Source organism: Salmo salar, chromosome 13, assembly GCF_965601325.2.
Source record: "Salmo salar chromosome 13, fSalSal1, whole genome shotgun sequence".
Lineage (NCBI taxonomy): Eukaryota > Metazoa > Chordata > Actinopteri > Salmoniformes > Salmonidae > Salmo > Salmo salar.
Window position 1 is genome coordinate 56,877,507 of NC_138303.1, and position 25,807 is coordinate 56,903,313.

General features: G+C 41.2%; 1 protein-coding gene across 3 annotated transcripts in view; it reads right to left on the bottom strand.

Annotated features, from left to right (window-relative positions):
• The window catches only part of LOC106567433 (actin-binding LIM protein 3), a 136,012-nt gene that overhangs the window by 8,524 nt on the left and 101,681 nt on the right, over positions 1-25,807 (bottom strand). For 2 of the 3 annotated variants that reach the window (XR_014380112.1, XM_014136675.3), the window contains exons 10-15: positions 13,808-13,963; positions 13,205-13,234; positions 10,658-10,793; positions 9,670-9,768; positions 8,407-8,457; positions 4,513-4,629 (exon numbers count right to left, since the gene is read on the bottom strand). Coding sequence is in view for 1 of the 3 variants with exons in the window: in XM_014136675.3 (XP_013992150.1) it covers positions 4,513-4,629; positions 8,407-8,457; positions 9,670-9,768; positions 10,658-10,793; positions 13,205-13,234; positions 13,808-13,963 (589 nt within the window). In the remaining 2 variants the exon portion in view is untranslated. Of the gene's footprint in view, positions 1-4,512; positions 4,648-8,406; positions 8,458-9,669; positions 9,769-10,657; positions 10,794-13,204; positions 13,235-13,807; positions 13,964-25,807 lie in introns of all 3 variants that reach the window. The other variant, XR_014380113.1, reaches the window with a different exon arrangement.

Here is a 25,807-nt window from a genome sequence, read left to right on the forward strand (position 1 = left end):
AAGCCGAAGAACACCACCCCAACCGTGAAGCACGGGGGTGGCAGCATCATGTTGTGGGGGTGCTTTGCTGCAGGAGGAACTGGTGCACTTCACAAAATAGATGGCGTCATAAGGAAGGAAAATTATGTGGATATATTGAAGCAACATCTCAAGACATCAGTCAGGAAGTTAAAGCTTGGTCGCAAATGGGTCTTCCAAATGGACAATGACCCCAAGCAGACTTCCAAAGTTGTGGCAAAATGGCTTAAGGACAACAAAGTCAAGGTATTGGAGTGGCCATCACAAAGTCCTGACCTCAATCCTATAGGAAATTTGTGGGTAGAAAAAGCATGTGAGAGCAAGGAGGCCTACAAACCTGACTCAGTTACACCAGCTCAGAAAGAATGGGCAAAAATTCACCCAACTTACTGTGGGAAGCTTGTGGAAGGCTACCCGAAACGTTTGACCCAAGTTAAACAAGTTAAAGGCAATGCTACCAAATACTAATTGAGTGTATGTAAACTTCTGACCCACTGGAAATGTGATGAAAGAAATAAAAGCTGAAATAAATCATTCTCTCAACTATTATTCTGACATTTCACATTCTTAAAATAAAGTGGTGATCCTAACTGACCTAAGACAGGACATTTTTACTAGGATTAAATGTCAGGAATTGTGAAAAACGGAGTTTAAATGTATTTGGCTAAGGTGTATGTAAACTTCTGACTTCAACTGTACACACGTGCCAATTACCACATAGGAGCTAAATATTTTTACAATCTAATTATAGGTAGCCCTTTTTCTTTTATTGCAGGCATTATCTAAATATTTCACAAACGGAAATACACAATGGACAAAAGAACATTTCAGTTTCTCTTCATTACTCAGCCACATAATGCCAGGGTATATCTGGTGTGCTTTCTGGAATAAGAGCAAGCGTATATCATGGAAGAAAGGGCAATAGAGGTTAAAATTAGTTTCATTCTCTATTTCTTCGAGGTCACAATAGTTGCATAGTCTTTCCACTTCCATTTCACCACAAACACAGAGGCAATATCCCTGATCTTACCTGTGCACATAGCGATCTCTTGTTTTTAGGTAGGTTAAACATCATATATCTCTCACACACAAATGCACCCTTAATCAAACAAAAGGTTGTCAATTTGGGTTTATGATTAATCTTTCCACCCATTTTTTTCATATTGCATCAACAGTTGTTTTTTAAATCATATCTATGTCTCCCTTAATTTGGTTTTCATACAGATGTTCACAGTCAGACTGTTGAAAAAGGTCAGCCATTTCAGTTTCCCAGGCTCCCCCTATGGATAGATCCCTTATGGATACATTATTAGTTATTCTGGAAGTTGACATATCCAACAGTCTATTCCAAAGTCTCACCCTACACACCTTCCATCTAACCTCACAGGGTTCCCAGCCCATATCCACAGTTATTGCAAGTATAGGTGCAAACTTGTGGACGATAAAAAGTAACGTACTGCTCTGTTATGAACATGTTCGTTTTTAAAATACCTCTTAGCACCCCACACCCCTGCTGAATAGTCAAGAACAGGACACATGTATGTCTGATACAGTTTGGAATACGTAGCATTACCAATATTTTGAGTATTTTTGTTTTTCATCAATAAAAATAACCAAATATTTATAATAGCTAGTAAACTCAAGAATGTCTTGTCGTGGAATATTCTAATCAAGTGAGAGAGACTTTGTCATTTCTTCAAACAATCATCTTTATTCAATATCGATTCATTATTGCAATAATGAGACTAGTCAACCCAACAGTCTTGACTAACTGATAATGAAAAAACAGAGATCTTATATAGGACCTAAAATGCTTAGTCATGGCTGGTTCCACCCCTCTCATAAGCCACTTTGGTCCGTCTCCTGGTTATCTGCACGGGATGTTGTTTTACCCCCAACCCGGCTTAGTTTCCCAGATGCCAGGAAAATGAGACAATGAGGGATTGTTCTAAACTCTTCCAGGCTATCTCTATCTCGGGTCACACACGCCACATCTTGTGTATGGAATGCCAGCTTTAGGTTTTTATCACCAAGTCATTGTCAGCTCAAGCTATCTCTAGCAAAACCCATTTCCTTGACCATACGCCCAGACTAACTGCAGGAAGCTAGAGTGGAAACCATCTCTTTACAGAAACACAGAATTAAACGGAACAGAAATGTCCTACTATTTGTTAAGTAAATAATCATTAACTATTAATATCAAATAAATCAGGTAAATCACAATCTTCACCAAAACGAAACTGAAAAACATTTATCTTAGTACCTGGTTTTCTAAAAATCATTATCTGTGTTTTTGTCTGGTTAATCATGAGTTTCCATCTTATACACCAATTGACAGCACATGTTCTGCAGGTCTTGTTCAGTTTCTGCCATCAAAATAATATCATCAGCATCAGCATTTCATACTTAGCATTTCATCATCTTATCTTACTCCAATATTTAACTGTTTATTTTATTTTGCCAAATCATTTATAAACAGAGCAAACAAAGTTGGTAATAAGGCGTCTCCTTGTTTTACACCCGAGGGTGTGGGAAACCAATCTGTACGATATTCATTAACATGCACACTGTCACGTCCTGACCAGCAGATGGAGCTAGTGTTTTAGTTTTGGTCAGGACGTGGCATGTTTGTGTTGGGTATGTTTGTATTGTTGATTGGGACTTCCAATTGAAGGCAGGTGTGTTGAGTTGCCTTTGATTGGAAGTCCTATCTGGGGAGAAGGGCCTTAGTCAGGGAGGTGACCAAGAATCCGATGGTCACTCTGACAGAGCTCTAGAGTTCCTCTGTGGAGATGGGAGAACCTTCCAGAAGGACAACCATCGCGGCAGAACTCCACCAATCAGTCCTTTATGGTAGAGTAGCCAGACGGAAGCCACTCCTCAGTAAAAGGCACATGACATCGCGCTTGGAGTTTGCCAAAAGGCACCTAAAGGACTTTCAAACCATGAGAACAAGATTCTCTGGTCTGATGAAACCAAGATTGAACTCTTTGGCCTGAATGCCAAGCGTCCTGTCTGGAGGAAACCTGGCACCATCCCTACGGTGAAGAATGGTGGCAGCATCATGCTGTGGGGATGTTTTTTAGTGGCAGGGACAGGGAGACTAGTCAGGATCGATGCAAAGATGAAAGGAGCAAAGACTCAGACTGGGACAAAGATTTTCCTTCCAACAGGACAGCGACCCTAAGCACACAGCCAAGACAACACAGGAGTGGCTTTGGGACAAGTTTCTGAATGTCCTTGAGTGGCCCAGCCAGAGCCCGAACTTGAACCTGATTGAACATCTCTGGAGAGACCTGAAAATAGCTGTGCAGCAACGCTCCCCATCCAACCTGACAGAGCTTGAGAGGAATGGGAAAAACTCCCCAAATACAGGTGTGCCAAGCTTGTAACGTCATATCCAAGAAGACTCCAGGCTGTAATCGCTGCCAAAAGGTGCTTCAACAAAGTACTGGGTAAATGGTCTGAATACTTATGTAAATGTGATATTTCAGATAAACCTGTTTTTGCTTTGTCATTATGTGGTATTGTGTGTAGATTGATGAGGGAAAAATGTTGATTTTAGAATAAGGCTGCAACGTAAATGTGGAAAAAGTCAAGGGGTCTGAATACTTTCCGAATGTACTGTATAGACAAGTTATCGTTCGTTACTCATTGTGTATTTATCCCTTGTGTTATTCTTTTTCTATTTATTCCTTGTGTTATTACTCAAATGTTTCTACTATTTCTCTTTTTTATCTCTCTATATTGTTGACAAGGGCCGTTAGTAAACATTTCTCTGTTAGTCTACACCTGTTGTTTATGAAGCATGTGACAAAGTAAATTTGATTTGTTATATAGTGATTGTGCCCACTCTGGTCTTGACACATGTGCTCTAGCCAACAGCTCACAGATATACCCTACATGATGAGATTATTATGGACAAAAGAGATTCTTTTTTTACTTGTCAAACAGCAGCCAAGCATCAATCATCATGTCACCCTCAATATTTACTGTGAAGTTCATCATCATTTATTTCAGCTGTGGTATAATAAACTGCCAGCTTTCCTGAGTCGTAGTGGGACGACCACACAACATATCATCAGGTGATTCCAATTCTACTTCAATTTGAAGGTTATTATCTCAATATTTGAGCAGAAAGGTGTTCCCACTGCCATTTCTCGCAGTATTAATTTTACAGACAAAAATAAGATCCCACCTAGTCTTCCGTATTTTGTTTTGTCGACATTTGTTAAGTTTATCGACAAATTAGCTGTTTTCATCAGGCCTGTCGTGATTTTTTTTTTATCCGATGTACTTTACTCACATAAAAAAGTTGGATGGAAACCTGGTTACTGTAAGACATGGAGTTGAGAGTTGAAATGACACAGGAAATCTATGACCAAGACGTGCTCTCTTTAAATATCTAACAACTTGATCGATATACATTTGAGTCAATTTCTCAATAACCCATTTAGCCAACAGTGAGTGCTCTTGGTCCTCCGGAAGCAGTACCTTTGGGAGAGGGAGTGTAGGGGTAGTAGTTAGACTGCTGGTGGTAGTGGTCAGGAGAATACGAGTCGGGAAACTGGGAGGTCTGGAGGATGTCCTCGCTGGTTTTACTCTTCGTGGCTGAGTAGTCAGAATCATCTGTAGGGAGAGAACATGATGAGGGGAAACACACACACACACACACACACACACACACACACACACACACACACACACACACACACACACACACACACACACACACACACACACACACACACACACACACACACACACACACACACACACACACACACACACACACACACACACACACACACACACACACACACACACACACACACACACACACACACACACACACACACCCTCGATGACAGCCTTCCTTGAGAGAGACTAGTATTCCTCTCCCAGTAATGACTGTGTCTAGCCTGTTTGTTTAGGTCTTACAGTAATGCAGACCGAGTGAGGCAGTCAGAGACGTGGTGGGAAGGCAGGCAGTCTAGTTAGTCTCTAAGAGGAGTGACAAAAGATCACTCAAGTTAATGAGCTAATTAATACACAGCAAGATGACTCTCAAGGCCATGGACGACAGAGGGAAAGACAGCGCGAGGGGGAGAGATGAGGTAAATAAGGATAGAGATGCCAATATTAACCACAAATAATACTGTATCTGAGGCACTGGTAAGTGTTCAGATAAAGATAGACTGCAGATGGATAGACTGGCCCAGGTACTTACAAAGAGGAGAGTTGACCAAGGACAGTAAAGCAGGATAAAGGGAGAGGGAGAGTGAAAAGAAGGAAGGTTATATTATCCACATAGATAAAAAAAAATAAACGGCCAAACAGATCTTCTACGCACATGGAGGTAAACCAATCAGCTAGGATTTAAACAGACAAGGAAACTTGTAAAGCTCTCTAGCAAAGTTAACACTGTTACCCTCCATGTGGATTAAGCAAACAGTTATGTGCATTACAGGCCACAGGTATAACCACACACAGAGACATAGTGTGACCCCACCCCCCCTGTCATAAATTACTAGGTGGACCGTGGAAGGAAGCCTGTCAAGTCCTGTAACTCAGCGCCTGATGTCAAGTCATCGTACCTCTGTCCACCTCTCTGTTGATAGATGACCACTCCGCTCTCAATGATTTCTATCAATTTCTAGCTACCTCTGCACAGGTTCTGCGGGGTTCCAGCATGAGACGATTGCATTGCAAATCATAAGGTGGCAATAACTACTGGAGGACAGGAGCACTGAGTCAGTCAGAAAGCTGCGTGTGCTGATGGAATTCAGAATCAGCTCTCAACAGGTTGGACAATGAGCCCAGGCTGGATCACAAGGGGCTGTGGAAGTGGTAGCCCTTGGCCTAAGGCAGGTGTCTCATTCTCAACATATTATACTTGTGTTAGGTGTGTGTGTGTGTAGTGTGGTCTATAAACTGTTGTGATCCATAGTGCTATTTTGAGCCTGTGCGCATACGACAGCCTGCGTGTATCCCTATCGCTTGTATCCAGAGATGTGACATCCCCTTGAATGTATTATGAATGAAAGAGATCCTTTCTGCTCTGTTTCTCCTCCTCTCTCTGGTGTTTGAATGGGAAATGGGAACGCGTTCAAACCATGTTTCCTCTCAGTGAACAATGAGATTGTGCTGCTCAATATGATGTGCTTTTTCAGAGTAGCAGGAAGGACTTTTTATATTGGCCTCAATGCACAGTCTTTGTCTAATGTGATAGTACCTGTTGAGAGGGGATCTTTACTAGCGCGACAACTTGGGAGCAATGGTTTTATGTGCAAATAATTACTGTAGGCTATATTAATGCTGAAGCATATGATCTGAACGTCTCTGTGGTATGTTTGATGCTACTGTACCTTAACAGAGAAACACCATGAGTCTGTAATGTACACAACCATACAGGACAGTGAACAGTACAGAGAGACACTGACACACACATATATATACATATATATATATACATATATATATATATATATATATACATACATATATATATATATATATATATACATATATATATATATATATATATATATATTAATGACATGCACAACTACTTAACCATGAAATAGGGAAACTGAGTATCTCGGAAGTCTAGAGGTAAAATGACCGTGCATCACATACTGTAGCACAAGAAACAGAAATGATATTCACAGTCACGCCACAAACAAACAAAACAAGTGCGTAAAAAAAATAGCTGCCATTACTGGGCCATTAAAATACAATTTCATTCAAAATATTAGCAAAAAGGAAGGAATATTGATACTTCTTTCTTGCCAACAGCAGTTTGACATAACGTACTAGCACTAGTATAATGTACTAAGATCATGCAAGACAAGTCTCACTAATAAACCCAGTGAATCCGTGAAACAGGATCAGCATGTTCCTTCTCAGTTAACCGTGGTGGGAATTAGGTTGAGGTACACTCTGTTCAAGTTGGTTAATAGCATGCAAAGTATATACAGTATTACAGAAACAGTTAGCCAGCTTCAAACTAGGATGTAGAGCCTCAGCACTGAGAAGTGTTCTAACCCTCCTGCTGTGTTCTCTCTGAAAAATTTACTTCATTTAATCAATCTGATTGTCATAAGGTTCCATGACTTTGTCCACACAGGGCATCTGAACACACAAAATACATTTGGATGATTTTCATTACATTTTGGGTGTTTTATCTAACTTTTTTTCACCTGTGCTGTTCCCGGTCATTAGAAATGAATGGGTGAGACTACAATTAGTGTATAAAATTGAGTTCAGGCACATTCTCATTCCTCAGATGGACACACTTCCTCTCCCAGACCCCCACATGCATGTGTGTTTGAGCGCACGCGCGCACACACACACACACACACACACACACACACACACACACACACACACACACACACACACACACACACACACACACACACACACACACACACACACACACACACACACACACACACACACACACACACACACACCTCACTCCCTTCTTGGCTTCCATGGCAACCCCCACAGGAACCTTTCCCAAATAGAATCGTTCCCCCAGGGGAACCACACCTGTTGGCGTTCTCACAAACAATTGCAACATTGTTTCAATAATATATAGAACTTTTCTCACAGCTCTGGTATATAAAGCTTTTTGAGGTCTTGTTCACAATTCATTCTGTGGCAGCACAATGAACAAACGATATACTGTATGTGAGGCTCTTGATCATATCTTTGATCATGACACTGGTGAGGAGGAGAGAGTCCTTGTTAAACTTTGACACAAAGTAGTCTGTGATAAATAGCACAAGATGTTTCATCTGAGTATTTGTTATAGTCCAAATAATCCATACATTATGCTTTTTTTTAAACTCAAAAACTAGTTGTATGAGCTCAGGTCAATGAGGCCTACAGGCCATAAATAGAAAATAGAAGTTAAAAACGTGTAATGTCCACAAGAACTTAAGTTGATAAAAAGATCTAACACAACATTAGGTGATAATATATGTATTCTTATGGATTTATAATCAGCTATAATGGGGTGGCCATTTTGGACCGGGAACACAGAATGAATTAACATGAAATGAACACAACAGGAGGGTTAATAGGTATCATATCAGATTAGATCTGTGGTTATCAAATCAATCTGATATTATGGAAGATAAATATGGCCAATAGCATTCCATCCTTTCAGACTCTTTTTTTGCTTCCAATCAGGTAGCTACCATTGATGGCGGTTCATGGTTTAGCTTGATTATTGTTGTAAGAGGCTGATACATTCAGATGTGGGGTTTTGTTGGGACACACACAACACACACATCAATCACAGCTGAAACACATCACAGACAATGTCTCTAAACAGAGAGGAGCCGTGCCTCACGACAGGCAGCCCCACACATATACCATGTCTCTTATAGATGGGAGGTTTCCTGTAGATGTTGGGCTCGCCTGTGGCTGAGGACACAAAATGAGAGAGAGAGGAAATGAAACAGTGAAAAGAGAAAAGGGAAAAAAGAGAGGGGGGAGGTGCAGTAAAATGTGTTGTTTAACACGGTCAGCCATAGTAGTATGGAGCAAATTAGGGTTAAGTGCCTTGCTCAAGGGTAAATCAACAGATTTTTCACCTTGTCAGCTCGGGTATTCAAACCAGCAACCTTTCGGTTACTGGCCCAACACTAACCGCTAGGCTACCTGACACGGTTCATGGTAGAAGAGGAAAGTGTTGTAGGTGTTAAAGTTGTTAGAAGTCGTACTGTAGACTTTTTGGAAAAATGCATCCTACATATGAAATGAATAACACTTTTTGCCAATCATTTGCCATCCTTGTCTGGACAGAGTAGAGAACAGACAACAGACAACCCCCAGAGTAGGGCACTCTTCACCTACAGAGCCTGTTATACCTCGTTCACATGTTGGATCCTTAACAAACCTGTCTGTCTGTCTGTCTGTCTGTCTGTCTGTCTGTCTGTCTGTCTGTCTGTCTGTCTGTCTGTCTGTCTGTCTGTCTGTCTGTCTGTCTGTCTGTCTGTCTGTCTGTCTGTCTGTGTCTGTCTGTCTGTCTGTCTGTCTGTCTGTCTGTCTGTCTGTCTGTCTGTTGACTCATAAACCAAGGTTGTTGTATGTATTCATTGTCTTTCCAACCACACAGAAACCCTTAGCTCAGCTGGAAATTAACGTGTCAACACATGGCACAGCATGAGTAAGGCGGCTGAGATAAAAGTGACACCATCAATAAAACAGACGAGTGTATAATGGCTGCTGCTGTGCATGTACATAGGCAAATTATACACGGTATCAACAGATGGAAGGGGACGGCCACAGCATCTGATTACAATAGACGCTCAGTACAGAGAATAGAAGAGGAAGAGCTACTGCTCAGCTACTGACAGACAACACAGGGTAATAAAGCCATACAACCTGTGATGAAGTGATTAAGTCTGAATAACGGCCATGATTGATGGGGTGAGGATGTCGTTGTAAATGAGCAATGCAGAGAGACATGGTAATACACACAGTCAGTTGAGGTTGGGGTAATGAAGTAAGTAGGCTGTAACATATCCCCATATTGTGACCTTTGGAAAACCTTGTAGGTCTGACTTCAGTAGAGGACAGTCTGGAAGAAGAGGAGGAGGATGGGTGTGAAGGACAGGAAAACCAGAGGCCTACCTGGCACATGGAAATGCTTGGGGGCTTGGTAGGCGGTGTGCGTGGTGGGTCTGGCATCAAGCTGACTGTAATAGGGAGAGCTCCTGCCACTCTCAGTGCCTGCAGACAGTCAGCCCAAGACCAATGACAGTGACAGAAACGAGAGCATGAGCCAAGGATTGGCACCACCCCTTAACAAGACCCATTCCATCCCACAGCCAAAGCTCAGCCCACACTCACAGAGACACAGCTAGTCAGAGACAGTAGACCGTTTAGTTTATAGGACTAAATGTCTACTATGCCTGACTGTGTGCAGAGGAAACAAAAATATAAAGCAACTGCCAAGTCTGCCATGATGGTATTCTACATATTTGATGACTTTAAAACTAGCATAGCTGTATGAATCTCCACTAGAGAAGACTGATACGTCTTTTGAACAGTGGCAAAGCGTGATACAAACTATCTAATGCCTGCTTCAGTGAATTTAGTTTAGCAGGGTCTAACAAGGGTTCATGACCTGCTATTAGATAGGGATGGATGTTGTAGCGTGAGAGAATGGTGGGAAGAGCAATCCTCTGTAGTATACCACCACCACCACTACCACCACCACCTGAACATAATACGCACAGTACTGTATATACTACAGTGTTATCAGACTCAAAGAGGAGTCTAGAGAAGATATGGCAGTGGTGTGATGTGAGTGGTAGTACTGGAGGGGATTCTGATGTGGGTGCATGAGTGGCGCCTAACCCTGAGTGGGTTAACCTGAAACTAATGTTGTTCCAGTCACCTATACAGGAAGCAAACATAAGGCATAGGGATAAAACACATCTCCACACACTCCGACACCTTCCAACATGATCAAACTCAGTCTACTATTGCTATCTTGCTGACATTTTACGGCAAAATGATTTACGCTATTTCATCTTTATGAACATTTTCATGGAGGAGTTTCTCCTGCCTATGTGTAGTGCTGTGTGACGTGGTCGAGTGACGTTAAGTAACTCACCGGGGCGGTAGCAGTGCTGTGGGGAGCGGGAGGTGGACATGGTGGGGGACATGCCATGGTGACTGTAGGTGGGAGAGTCTATGAAGCCTGGGCTGGACAAGCGCCTCTGTCTCAGCTCCATGCTGTCATAGATGTCCTGGGAAACACAGTAGCAGGTCATTGTCTGCAGGGCTCTGTCTGTCTGTCTGGCACCATCTACAGTGCCTTTGGAAAGTATTCAGACCCCTTGACTTTTTCCAAATGTTGTTACGTTACATCCTAATTCTAAAATGGATTGAATAATTTTTTCCCCTTCATCAATCTACACACAATAACCCATAATGACAAATCAAAAACAAGTTTTTAGAATTTTTTGCAAATTTATCCAAAATAAAAAACGGAATATCAAATTTACATTTACACAAGTATTCAGACCTTTTACTCAGCACTTTGTTGAAGCACCTTTTGCAGTGATTACAGCCTTGAGTCTTCTAGAGTATGACGCTACAAGCTTGGCACACCTATATTTGGGGAGTTCTCCCATTCTTCCCTGAAGATCCTCTCAATCTCTTTCAGGTTGAATGGAGATCATTCCTGCACAGCTATTTTCAAGTCTCTCCGGAGATGTTCGATTGGGTTCAAGTCCGATCTCTGGCTTTGCCACTCAAAGACATTCAGAAACTTGTCTCGAAGCCACTCCTGCGTAGTCTTGAATGTTCACCTGTCCTGTTGGAAGGTGAACAGTCGCTCCAGTCTGAGGTCCTGAGCGCTCTGGATCAGGATTTCGTCAAGGATCTCTGTACTTTGCTCCATTTCCTCAATCCTGAATAGTCTCTCAGTCCCTGCTGCTGAAAAACATCCCCACAGCATGATACTGCCACTACCTTGCTTCCCTGTAGGGATGGTGCCAGGTTTCCGCCAGATGTGACATCTCCCTCGATTGCACAGTTTGGCCGGGCGGTCAGCTCTAGGAAGAGTCTTGGTGGTTCCAAACTTCATCCATTTAAGAATGATGGAGGCCACTGTGTTCTTGGCGACCTTCAATGCTGCAGAACTTTTTTGGTACCCTTCCCCAGATCTGTACCTCGACACAATCCTGCTCTACAGACAATTCCTTCGACCTCATTACTTGGTTTTTGCTCTGACATGCACCTTCAACTGTGGGATCTTATATACAATGGCAAGAAAAAGTATGTGAACCCTTTGGAATTACCTGGATTTCTGCATAAATTGGTCATCAGATTTTATCTGATTTTCATCCAAGTCACAACAATAAACAAACATAGTGTGCTTAAACTAATAACACACAAATTATTGTATTTTTCTTGTCTATATTGAATACATCATTTAAACATTCACATTGTAGGTTGTAAAAAGTATGTGAACCCTTGGATTTAATAACTGGTTGACTCTCCTTTGGCAGCAATAACCTCAACCAAACATTTTCTGTAGTTGCGGATCAGACCTGCAGGAGGAATTTTGGACCATTCCTCTTTACAAATCTGTTTCAGTTCACCACTATTCTTGGGATGTCTGGTGTGAACTGCTCTCTTGAGGTCATGCCACAGCATCTCAATCGGGTTGAGGTCAGGACTCTGACTGGGCCACTCCAGAAGGCGTATTTTCTTCTGTTGAAGCCATTCTGTTGTTGATTTACTTCTGTGCTTTGGGTCGTTGTCCTGTTGCATCAGCCAACTTCTACTGAGCTTCAATTGGCTGACAGATAGCCTAACATTCTCCTGCAAAATGTCTTTATAAACTTGGGAATTAATTTTTCCGTCGATGATAGCAAGCTGTCCAGGCCCTGAGGCAGCAAAGCAGCCCCAAACCATGATGCTCCCTCCACCATAATTTATAGTTGGGATGAGGTTTTGATATTGGTGTGCTGTGCCTTTTTTTCTACACACATACTGATGTGTGTTCCTTCCGAACAACTCAACTGTAGTTTCATCTGTCCACAGAATATTTTGCCAGTAGTGCTGTGGAATATCCAGGTGCACTTTTGCAAACTTCAGACGTGCAGCAATGTTTTTTTTGGACAGCAGTGGCTTCTTCCGTGGTGTTCTCCCATGAACACCATTCTTGTTCAGTGTTTTCAGACTGATGAACATCAAGGCTTTTAGAGATACTTTTGTAACCCTTCCCAGCTTTATGCAAGTCAACAATTCTTAATCTTAGGTCTTCTGAGATCTCTTTTGTTCGAGGCATGGTTCACATCAGGCAACGCTTCTTGTGAATAGCAAACTCAAATTTTGTGAGTGTTTTTGAGAGGGCAAGGCAGCTCTAACCAACATCTCCAATCTCATCTCATTGATTGGACTCCGGGTTAGCTGGATATTTTTGTTGTTATTCTGTCTCTCACTGTTCAAATAAACCTACCATTAAAATTATAGACTGATCCTTTCTTTGTCAGTGGGCAAACGTACAAAATCAGCAGGGAATCAAATACTTTTTTCCCCCACTGTACACTGTACACAATCCAAATATGTCCATCCCAGACTTATTCCTATTCAGCCATCCCCCTCCCTGTCAACTGATTCAGTGCAGTAGGGTATGGAATGTAATTACCTGAGAGTATGGAGAGAGAGTTCCCAGAGACTGTAGAGAAGAGGAATGAATAGAGGAGTTGGAATCAGTCAGTCAATAGCACCATGCTCTCCAGAATTACTTAGCAGTGTGCTATTCAAATGGGACCCGTGAGCTTACTAAACCATGAATAATATGACTTAAAGTCCTTTTTCTGTGTAGTTGTTCATAAAGTTATTACGTTAAGACAAGCACATATGAAATCTGACAGTAAACATGAGGAATCCATTGTGTCTGCGGCTTTGGTTTACTGGTGTAAAATAATCTAAATTAATAGTTAAGAGAGGCCTTGGCGTGAAAACATAAAGCTTAATTGACATGATTTATCGTTGAGTGTCTCTCAAAGATCAATTTAAATCTGTGACCAAAGCAGGAGCCTCACAAGGATGTAGTCATGTTTTAAGATGGTGCGAGACGTGACCACGGTACAACCATACAGGGGCTAAAGTGGGAAGCTGGGGGGATGTAGCAACAGGGAGACACAGAGACGGCAGGCACAGTGCAGGGGCATCACACACACACACACCCACACTCACACACCCACACACATAAAAGGCAACTAGATTAGCACTAGCGTCTCAGTACCTCCCCATAGCTGTAGCGTTCTAGCCTGTCATCAGAGGAGTATCTGTGATAAGACTCATAGGGAATGAGATCGGGCCGCTGCACATCATAAATAGCTTTAATCTTAGGCAGAGCGGCCAGATCTTTGTAATTTAGGACCTCGTTTTCCACTTTGGCCTGGAGAGAGGACACAGAACAAGACAGAACAAGGAGAAGACAGAGAAGCAGGCGTGAGACAGAGAGAGAGGACGAAGCTTGCGTTGACAGACAGAGAAATCCGGAGGGGAGGCCGAATCAGGGTCAGCCGCAAGCTGCTGATGGCATCCTGGGTAAGACAGAGCTCGAGCACACACACACACACACACACACACACACACACACACACACACACACACACACACACACACACACACACACACACACACACACACACACACACACGCACGACACAGAGACAGAGACAGAGAAAGCAGAGAGATCCCAGAAACAAACACAGACACACACCCTGTAGCAGAGAGAGAGAGCTGGAGAGTGGGACATTGGTCCAGCCATATAATTATGAATTAGAATACTAGAATTACAAAACTAGAATTAAAATTCTAGAATTGACATGAAAGGTATTATGACAGTATAAAGGGTCAGCCATTTTGGTCAAGGAGTTGGTCAACCATGGTCAGCCAGTGCTGTGACAAGATATTGTGTAAAACAATGAATTTGACGATTATCTTCACAGTGTGTTTATTAGCTAGTTAGCCAGCCAGTTTTAAAGGAATGATTCCATAAATGTTAAAAATTAACTGCCAATATGCCAACATTGCATACAAACAATGCAGTCACTACACAGCCATACACTGGCTGAAAGAAGTTGATAGGACAAATTGTAAATGCAACAAGTACTGGTATTGTATCATATTATACAGTAACACTCACAGCTTTCCAAGAAAACAAACATTGAAGGGCCATACTTGCGAACAAGTAGAAAAAGTTTAAACATCAGCCAATTAAAACCGTTGACGTAGTTGCATGTGATCAATAGCTACATGTTAGCTGTTCCCATTACATAACCTGGTATGCTAACCAGGTGGCGGTAATTATTTCCTGTAACAAATTTCGCATTAGCCTATCAAATATCTTAAAGGTTTTCTCTACAAACCAATGGCATTTCTTAAAATAGGTCAACTTGGCCACCAGAGGTATATTTAAAACTCCTAATTCAAGGTTTACTTTTGTTCCCCTTCACTTCATCTGTTTTAAGTGTAGAGTGCTAATATTTCATGATCATCCTTGACTAGGCTCAGTGGCATGTATTCATGGAAACAATTTTTGTTATGTTTCTTTCATCTCTCTGTGTTTCATCATTTTCTTTCAATTTACAAGAGGCTGAATGTATCACACAGGAGAAAGCATCAGAACAAGTGAACAGCCGCCCTCTCTGTCTCGATATGTGTAGCCCATCTATCTGATGCTGTCTGGTCAAAAATAGTATGATATTGTTCCCTCCCATAGCATTGAATGGAAGGGAAGCCAGCGAGCATTTGGCCCCGATAAAATAATAGCCAATCAGCGTTGAGCTAACCTGAACAAGCTCAACTGTGAATGATCCTGGCGAACCCCCCAAAAAATGTCAATGGAAGCCAGTTCGGATTTGTCTTCACACCAATCACTTCACATCAAGCAAACGTCATTGACAGAAAAAACTTGAATTGTTGCATCTTGTTGTGTTGTTGTCCTCTGGTGGCTAGCTAGCAAGCTAAAATGGCCCCTTTCCTAAATTAGCCGTGGATGCCAATAGGGATTTGGGCATTTGGTTTGCAAATTTAGTAGCTAGTTAGCTATCTAGCTAAGTGGTTAGCTTCTTCCAAAATCAAGCATTCACGTGGTAACAGCAGAAAATCCCTTCCTGGATCAAGAGCCTTGCTGGCTGATATTCGTTTTGTATAGGCTGGACAATAGAACGAGTCAAAATTCACCCAAGGCTGAAAAACGGCTTAAGAACATTAAGAACATTGGCTAAACTGGAACACTAGTGCGAGCCATAGCAAATTAATGGAATTGAATGTCCGCAGAGACTGTTTTGACTGGAGTGATGCTTAGAATTCCATTTAAAATGTATCCCTTTTTATTTTACCTCTACAATCTGTTCATCGGCCGAAACTGGAAAAAAACAACTTGTGTAGAAAGTAAACATCCGCACTTCGATGGTCTGCGTAATGAAAAAGTAGGGAAAAAATAAAAACTTCTGACTATTTCTGGTCTAGCAATCGATGACAAATGAGCTCGCTGCCCAGACTTACATAATTATAAAGAGGAGATTCTCCTGATTAAAATGGTGCCTGTGTAACAGTTTTGCTTCTGTCCCTCTCCTCGCCCCTACCTGGGTTCGAACCAGGGACCCTCTGCACACATAGTCAACAGCCACCCTCAAAGCATTGTTACCCATCGCTCCACAAAAGCTGCGGCATTGCAGAGCAAGGGGAACAACTACTTCCAGGTCTCAGTGATGTCACCGATTGAAACACTATTAGCGCGCACCCCGCTAACTAGCTAGCCATTTCACACTGGTTACACCCGACTTGGAATAAAAAAACATACACATTGCGAGATATTTAGCGAAATAGACAGACATGCCTATATTTCCCCCATAGGAAACCGTGGGAAGTCCGCAGAGTTCCAATATTATTTTTGTTGTTTACATTTTGTTGTTTACATTTTAACATCATAAAATTAATCAATTTAAATAAGCCAAATTTCTAAAAATCAATCCCATATACCATGTTATTACAAAAAAGGTTTAAAATTCTCTGGTCATGCCAATAAGGAATACTATCAAATGCTTTTCAAAGATGCCCTCTGGTGGTCAAACTAGCAATAACTTGCAGAAACAGAAGAAATGGCTGAGAATTAAATGACGTACCACAGAATGCTGCAGCAGCACGCAGAGTGTGCCACAGTATGACGCAACTTTTAAAGGAGGAACCCCTGTACTTTTTAGCATTTTGTTAGAATTCTGGTAAGTTATGTTTTTTTGGGCATTGAATATTAGTACTTTTTAAATAAATACCTGCTGTCAACTTGTGCACTAGGTAATAGATAAAGCAGATCGAGTTCATCATTTCGCCCATTACCACATTTTTCATTACGAAGCTTTTTCATTATGAAGCTTACCGGTACTAGTTTCCCAAAATAGCGGTTTGAGACAGTCACGTGTGTTTGTTAAGGCTAGGGGGCAGTATTTTGACGTCCGGATGAAAAGCGTGCCCAAAGTAAACTGCCTGTTACTCAGGCCCAGAAGCTAGGATATGCATATAATTGGTAGATTTGGATAGAACACACTCTAAAGTTTCTAACACTGTTAAGATAATGTCTGTGAGTATAACATAACTGATTTGGCAGGCGAAACCCCGAGGACAAACCATCCAGGGAAACAAAAATTGAGGTCATAGGATTTCCAAATAGTTTTCTATGGGAAACCCTATTTATGAGGAACCTGGTTGCAGTTCCTATGGCTTCCACTAGATGTCAACAGTCTTTAGAAATTGGTCGATGTTTTTCTTTTCAGAAATGAAGAAGTAGTGCTATTCATTCCATGTGTCACTCTGAAGGTCCCTACTATTTTGGTGCGTGTGAACAGGAACGCGCTCTGTGTTATTTTTCTTCGGTATTGGAAATAGATCCATCTTATTATTTACATTTTAGGATACCTGAGGTTGGATTGACATTTATTATATCGTTATTTCTGACTTGTGTCACACCTGCCTGGTTGAAAAATTATTTTTATGTGTTTGTATGCGGGGCGCTGTCCTCAGATAATTGCATGGTCTGCTTTCGCCGTAAAGCCTATTTGAAATCAGACACAGCAGCTGGATTAACAAGAAGTTAAGCTTTATTTTGATGTATTACACTTATATTTCTCGTGAATGTTGAATATTGATATTCCTGTAGTCAAATCGATCCCGCTAAAGGGATTGGCGTGTGAAGGGATCACTAAGAGGTTAACAAAGAAGAAAAACAAGCAAAATATGAGCGTTGTGATGTGAGTCATTCCTGAAATTCATTACTAATGTTTGCCAGCTACAGGTGAAGTCGGAAGTTTACATACACTTAGGTTGGAGTCATTAAAACTTGTTTTTCAACCACTCCACAAATTCCCTGTTAACAAACTATAGTTTTGGCAAGTCAGTTAGGACATCTACTTTGTGCATGACACAAGTCATTTTTCCAACAATTGTTTACAGACAGATTATTTCACTTATAATTCACTGTATCACAATTCCAGTGGGTCAGAAGTTTACATATACTAAGTTGACTGTGCCTTTAAACAGAAAATGATGTCATGACTTTAGATAGGCTAATTGACATTATTTGAATCACTTGGAGGTGTACCTGTGGATTTATTTCAAGGCCTACCTTCAAACTCAGTGCCTCTTTGCTTGATATCATGGGAAAATCAAAAGAAATCAGCCAAGACCTCAGAAAAAAATTGTAGACCTCCACAAGTCTGGTTCATCCTTGGGAGCAATTTCCAAATGCCTGAAGGTACCACGTTCATCTGTACAAACAATAGTACGCAAGTATAAACATCATGGGACCACGCAACCATCATACCGCTCAGGAAGGAGACGCGTTCTATCTCCTAGAGATGAACGTACTTTGGTGCGGAAAGTGCAAATCAATCCCAGAACAACAGCAAAGGACCTTGTGAATATGCTGGAGGAAACAGGTACAGTAAAACGAGTCCTATATCGACATAACCTGAAAGGCCGCTCAGCAAGGAAGAAGCCACTGCTCCAAAACCTCCATAAAAAAGACAGACTACGGTTTGCAACTGCACATGGGGACAAACATTTTACTTTTGGAGAAATGTCCTCTGGTCTGATAAAACAAAAATAGAACTGTTTGGCCATAATGACCATCGCTATGTTTGGAGGAAAAAGGGGGAGCCTTGCAAGCCGAAGAACACCATCCCAACCGTGAAGCACGGGGGTGGCAGCATCATGTTGTGGGGGTGCTCTGCTGCAGGAGCGACTGGTGCACTTCACAAAATAGATGGCATCATAAGGAGGGAAAATTATATGGATATATTGAAGCAACATCTCAAGGCATCAGTCAGGAAGTTAAAACTTGGTCGCAAATGGGTCGACCACAAAGTTGTGGCAAAATGGCTTAAGGGCAACAAAGTCAAGGTATTGGAGTGGCCATCACAAAGCACTGACCTCAATCCTATAGAAGATTTGTAGGCAGAACTGAAAAAATGTGTGTGTGTGCGAGCAAGGAGGCCTACAAACCTGACAAACTTTGTTTTGAGATACTTGCAGAACTTTATGATCTGGGTTGTCTGTCCTAGTAGTAAATGTTTGCATGTGCTCATTAGCGTTTGCCTAACATCCGATATGAGAACTCCTTAGTACTTGTTAGCATTTTGTTAGCATTCTGGTAAGTGACGTTTTTGGGGTTTTTTTTAAGTAAAAAATATATATAGCACCCCTTGCGTACACTACCAGTAATACCGTATATCCCGGGATGGCACATGCATGGTTTGAAGGTTTGGAAATCTGGATAGCGCCCAACCCTAATGGCCAATGATTATAATGATGATTCTGATCCAACCATAAATTAATAAATTGTGCCCCTGGCCTGAGAGGATGGAAGTTCAATATGTAGCTAGATGTAGTAGGCTGATGTTAACTAGTTGGCTCATCGTTGCCCATGAACGGAAGTTAGGCTTGGGAGCAAGCATTTTAGCCAGATTGCCTTGGACAACAAAAACTAAAAGCATGTGCTGTATATGACAGAGACTGTGTCGGCAACATGAAAGAGAGGAGGATGGCATTGGTGTTTCTCTACAAGTAGGGTGAGTCCACAGGTTTTCTACTTGAATGCAAACACGCACACAAATCAGCACCATGGGCAGTCACATCCTATTTAGCTTTTTTTGATTGGACTATACAACATTGAAGTTTATTGTACATTGTCCCCAAAAAGATTTTTAAGAGATAAATAGATACACTGTAACAGCTGTCGTATAGAGGGGACCAAGGTGCAGCGTGTTGAGTGCTCATAATTACTGTTTATTAAACTCAGAACACTAAAGAAAATAACAAAAAGTAAACGATCAGCTAACAGTTCCGTCAGGTACTGAAGACTACACAGAAGACAACTAAACAGAATACAACTGCCCACAAACACACTAGAAAAAACCCCAACTTAAATATGATCTCCAATTAGAAACAACGCGAACCAGCTGCCTCTAATTGGAGATCATCCCAAAAACCTCCAACATAGAAATAGAATACTAGAACTAAACATAGAAATAGAAAACGTAGAAAACCACCCAAAACACCCCCTGTCACGCCCTGACCTGCTCTACTATAGAAAATGACATCTTACTAGGGTCAGGACGTGACATACACATTTTAAGAGCCCCCTTCTATCAAGCATTATTGTTCAGGAAAACATTGTTCACTACTGGTCCACACATACGTGACGAAGTGGATGATTATAATAATGCATATAAAATGTGGTACATGTTAGTGTAGGCCTACACGTCTATGCAATATAGCCTATAGTAGTGACGATTATTTATGTAGCCGTGCCAGTAGCCTATGTATCAGTCTGCAAGAGGGACTCATTAAATGTATTCGTAATCTTAATTTACAAGGTTTAAGCTGCACTTATCTTCTCTTCACAACACATTAACACAATAAATGTAATTGTACTTTTCAAATAAAAAAATATATACACTACATAACAAAAAGTATGTGGACACCTGCATGTCGAACATCTCATTCCAAAATCACTGGCAATAGTATGGAGTTCGCTCCCCCTCTGCTGCCATTTCAGCCTCCATGTTTCTGGGAAGACTTTCCACTAGATGTTGGAACATTGCTGCGGGGACTTGCTTCCATTCAGCCACAAGAGCATTAGTGAGGTCGGGACTGATGTTGGGGCGATTAGGTCAGAGCTCTGTGCAGGCCAGTCAAGTTCTTCCACACCGATCTCGACAAAGCATTTCTGTACAGACCTCATGTTGTGCATGGGGTCATTGTCATGCTGAAACAGGAAAGGGCCTTCCCCAAACTGTTGCCACAAAGTTGGAAGCGCAGAATCGTCTAGAACGTCATTGTATGCTGTAGCGTTAAGATTCTCCTTCACTGGAACTAAGGGGCCTGGCCCGAACCATGAAAACTATTATTCCTCCTCCACCAAACTTTAAAGTTGGCTCTTCGCACTGGGGAAGGTAGCGTTCTCCTGGCATCCGCCAAACCCAGATTTGTTCATCGGACTGCCAGATGGTGAAGCGTGATTCATCACTAAATAGAACGCGTTTCCACTGCTCCAGAGTCCAATGGCGGCGAGCTTTACACCACTCCAGCCGACGCTTGGCATTGCGCATGATGATCTTAGGCTTGTGTGTGGCTGGTCGGCCATGGAAACCCATTTCATGAAGCTCCCGACGGACAGCTTTTGTGCTGACATTGCTTCCAGAGGTAGTTTGGAACTTGGTAGTGAGTGTTGCAACCGAGGACAGACGATTTCTGTGTGCTGCGCGCTTCAGCACTTGGCGGTCCCGCTCTGTGAGCTTGTGTGGCCTACCACTTCGCGGCTGAGCTGTTGTTTCTTCTAGGCGTTTCCATCTCACAATAACAGCACTTACAGTTGACCGGGGCAGCTCTAGCAGGGCAGAGGTTTGACTAACTTGTTGAAAAGATGGCATCCTATGACGGTGCCATGTTGAAAGTCACTAAGCTCTTTAGTAGGGCCATTTTACTGACAATGTTTGTCTATGGAGATTGCATTGCTGTGTGCTCGATTTTATACACCTGTCAGCACCAATTTGAAGGGGTGTCCACATGCTTTTGTATATATTGGGTATCTCAGCTAGGATTCAAACTTGCCGCAAACATCAAAAATCACCAGGAACCAGGATCACAACACTGAGCTATTCATCCAATTGAAAATTTGTGTTTTAGTAACTTTGATTAGCAGAATGTGCTGTTTGACTGCTGTTAAGGATGCTGTTAAGGATGCTCTCATGTGTTCTATGACGTCCAACTACATTAACGATTTTAATAGGTTGATACGGAATTTGAATTGGATCTAATCACAGCTACCTGGTGAGGATAGCATAGGGCCAGAGAGAAAGATGACAAAGTGGCAAAGTTTCCCCTACATGCTTATGACAAATCCAGCTAATCTTTTCAATAAAGTGTAAGAAAACCAGATAACATTAGTAAAATAAAGGTTAAATTAAAAAAAGATTAGTTAGCTAGATAAGGTTAGCATGCTAGCTAGCTACATTAACAGATGTCAGTGCCCTACATGTTATTATTTCTCCACTTCACATGGAAATCACCACAACATTCCCATCCTCAATTCTGGAATTTGTATTAGCAGCCTGAGTCATTCTTCGTAGGTAGAACCTAAAGGACAATTTACACTATAGGCCAGGAATTATGTCGAAATAGGGGCAGCATTGCCCTCTGGTGGGGGCCTTTAAACTTTTTCTAATGTTATGGTCTGTTTACATATATTTCAGAGGCTATATATACAGAAAATGTGTATAAATCCTGCATAAACTGTATTTTGAATTACATGACACATTTTGGTGAGAAAATAATTATATTGCACAGATTTCTGATACATCACATGCCTTACTATTATTCCTGCATAAGTGAAAGCAGGAAATGCACCACCTATGCCTCTACTGCCATTTATTCAAATGGCAAATGTGCATAAAGATGGCAGAATTCAGATATGATGCCATTGTTTTAGCACTATCCACTGGGTTTTTAAACTACTGTCACGCCCTGACCATAGAGAGCCCTTGGTTCTCTATGGTGTTGCAGGTCAGGGCGTGGCTAGGGGTGTTCTAGTTTTTTCATTTCTATGTTGGTGCTCTTGGTATGGTTCCCAATTAGAGGCAGCTGATGTTCGTTGTCTCTAATTGGGGATCATACTTAAGTTCTCCATTGTTCCCACCTGGGTTGTGGGATATTGTTTTGTTGAGTGCTGATGTGCGCTCTGTTACTTCACGGTCGTTGTTTGTTTATTGTTTTGTTTAAGTTTCACTAATAAAAAATGTGGAACTCGAATCACGCTGCACCTTGGTCCGTCTATCCCAACAATCGTGACAACTACAGCAATAAATCAGCACAATCTACTTTTTTTACTATTATTTTTTTTTTTAATTGCCGGCATCTTGAAGCTAAAATTGGGGCCATGTATACTCTGCTAACGACCATACAAAAAAAGAGTAACAGAATGATATATATTACGGAAAACTTAGCAAAAATTAGGAATTTGTGGTAAGTGCATGAGGGCTGCCATATTTATGCAGCTCCGCTATTAGACTGGTTGGGATTTCTCCCTGACAACAATGGCTGCCATTTCCATACCATTCGGGAACTTTGAGGGTTTATGACATAGTCCCTCTATCAATTGACTAGGTTGTTATTAATAAAATGTCACAATAAGATGCAGAGCATTCAATTTGCTTGCTGAGGGGCAAGGAGACCCCCAGCTCCGCTAACACCATTGACAACTGCGTGGCATTGTCAAGGGATTGTTAAATAAATGTTAACTATTTGGTTGTAACATCATCACCTCCTGAAGAGCATAGTCAGAACTACACATTTCTGATTATTCCATGCCAAACAATTGTTACCGGTTTCTGGAAGCTAGGCGTATGTTGCACATCACTACTTTACAGGAGAGACATTTGAATGTCATTTTTTATTTATTTATTAAAATGCTAGCTTGCTAACATTGAAACTAGTTGGTTACCTTTAGCTACCTGCAGATTCATTCTACAGCATTTCATGCATGGTGGCATAGCTATGACAATCTGTTTGTATTGCTAGTAGTATGGGTTGGGATTATGGTTCATTGTTTAGCTAGCTAACTAGCTAGCTAGCTACATGTCTAAACAAAAGACTCCACTTCGCCAGTGACCCATCCACTTAGCTAGATGTGTCTGGGGGGTAGTTATAGCATTTCTTTCACATGACCCATCAATTTAGACAAGTGTGTCTGGGTAAGCATCATCTAAAAATGATAAAATATTTAGATCTAGAGACTTTCTATTTTTGATATTGCTACTATGCAAATATATCAAGTAATCATTTAGCTGTATTGTTTACACCTTCTATATCCTGTGCACGTGACAAATAAACGTTGATTTTATTTGATATAGTGTGTGTTTACCAGAGACAGTAATGTGAAGAACAGCATGACTGCACCAATGTCAGATTAGGATATACTGTAGCTCAAGGATCAGATAAAGTGTATTTTTACCTGGAGTTTTTCCTTATTGTAGGCTACTACTTTCACCACTTTTAGTTTTTAAATATTTGGTTGTTTACACTACCTTCATCACTCTTTAACACATGCCCTCACGTGAATCCTTAAAGAGATGGGTGGGGCTAAGGCTTTAAGACGCTGAATCGCTGTAGACAAAAAAGAGCACTCAAGTAGCTGTACCAAAACATTCAAGGGCCATTTTCTCAAAGTGGGGTTATAAGTTTATCAACTTTTAAAGCATAATTACTTTCCTATTGTTCCTCAACTGCAGTGTATGATATACATGAAAAAACATTTCAAATTTTGCAACATAAGACGAATCGGGTTGTGCACATTTAGCCCTATCATCAATTATACATCAAGTAACTGCATGCTTTTCATGATCAGTAAAGATTAATTGATCATGTCATTTCAGATACGTGAGCATAGCCTCACAATATCTCTCAAAATGTACCACCATTAATTTGATAGTTGAGTGGTTTAGGTTAAGTTCCCATCCTACTATATGCGGGCTCTGCCTGTCAAGCAGCAGAAGGGCACATTTGCCGATGTACTCTTTGTTTACCTTGCAAGCTACCGGTTGAAACATTGTACAGTTGGCTAAACATATAGTGGTAAGTAGACCTAATATAAATATATACACAGTACCAGTCAAAAGTTTGGACACACCTACTCATTCCAGGGTTTTTCTTTATTTTTTACTATTTTCTACATTGTAGAATAATAGTGAAGACATCAAAACTATGAAATAACACATATGGAATCATGTAGTAACCAAAAATGTGTTAAATAAATCAAAATATATTTTATATTTGAGTTTCTTCAAAGTAGCGACCCTTTGCCTTGATGACAGCTTTGCGCACTCTTGGCATTCTCTCAATCAGCTTCATAAGGTAACCTGGAATGCATTTCAATTAAACAGGTGTGCCTTGTTAAAAGTTCATTTGTGGAATTTGTTTGAGCCAATCAGTTATGCTGTGACAAGGTAGGGGTGGAACTGTATACAGAAGATAGCCCTATTTGGTTAAAGACCATGTCCATATTATGGCAAAGAGCTCAAATAAACAAACAGAAATGACAGTCCATCATTACTTTAAAAGATGAAGGTCAGTCAATACGTGAAATTGCAAGAACTTTAAAAGTTACTTCAAGTGCAGTCACAAAAACCATCAAGCGCTATGATGAAACTGGCTCTCATCAGGACCACCACAGGAAAGGAAGAGCCAGAGTTACCTCTGCTGCAGAGGATAAGTTCATTAGAGTTACCAGCCTCCGAAATTGCAGCCCAAATAACAGACACATCTCAACATCAACTGTTCAGAGGAGACTGCGTGAATCAGGCCTTCATGGTCGAATTGCTACAAAGAAACTACTACTAAAGGACACCAATAAGAAGAAGAGTCTTGCTTGGGCCAAGAAACACAAGCAACGGACATTAGACAGGTGGAAATCTGTCCTTTGGTCTGATGAGTCCAAATTTTAGATTTTTGGTTCCAACCACTGTGTCTTTGTGAGACACGGAGAAGCTGAACGGGTGATCTCTGCATGTGTATTTCTCACCGTGAAGTATGGAGGAGGAGGTGTGATGGTGTGGGGATGCTAGAAATGATTTATTTAGAATTCAAGGCACACTTAACAAACATGGCTACCACAGCCTTCTGCAGCTATACGCCATCCCATCTGGTTTGGCCTTAGTGGGACTATCATTCATTTTTTAACAGG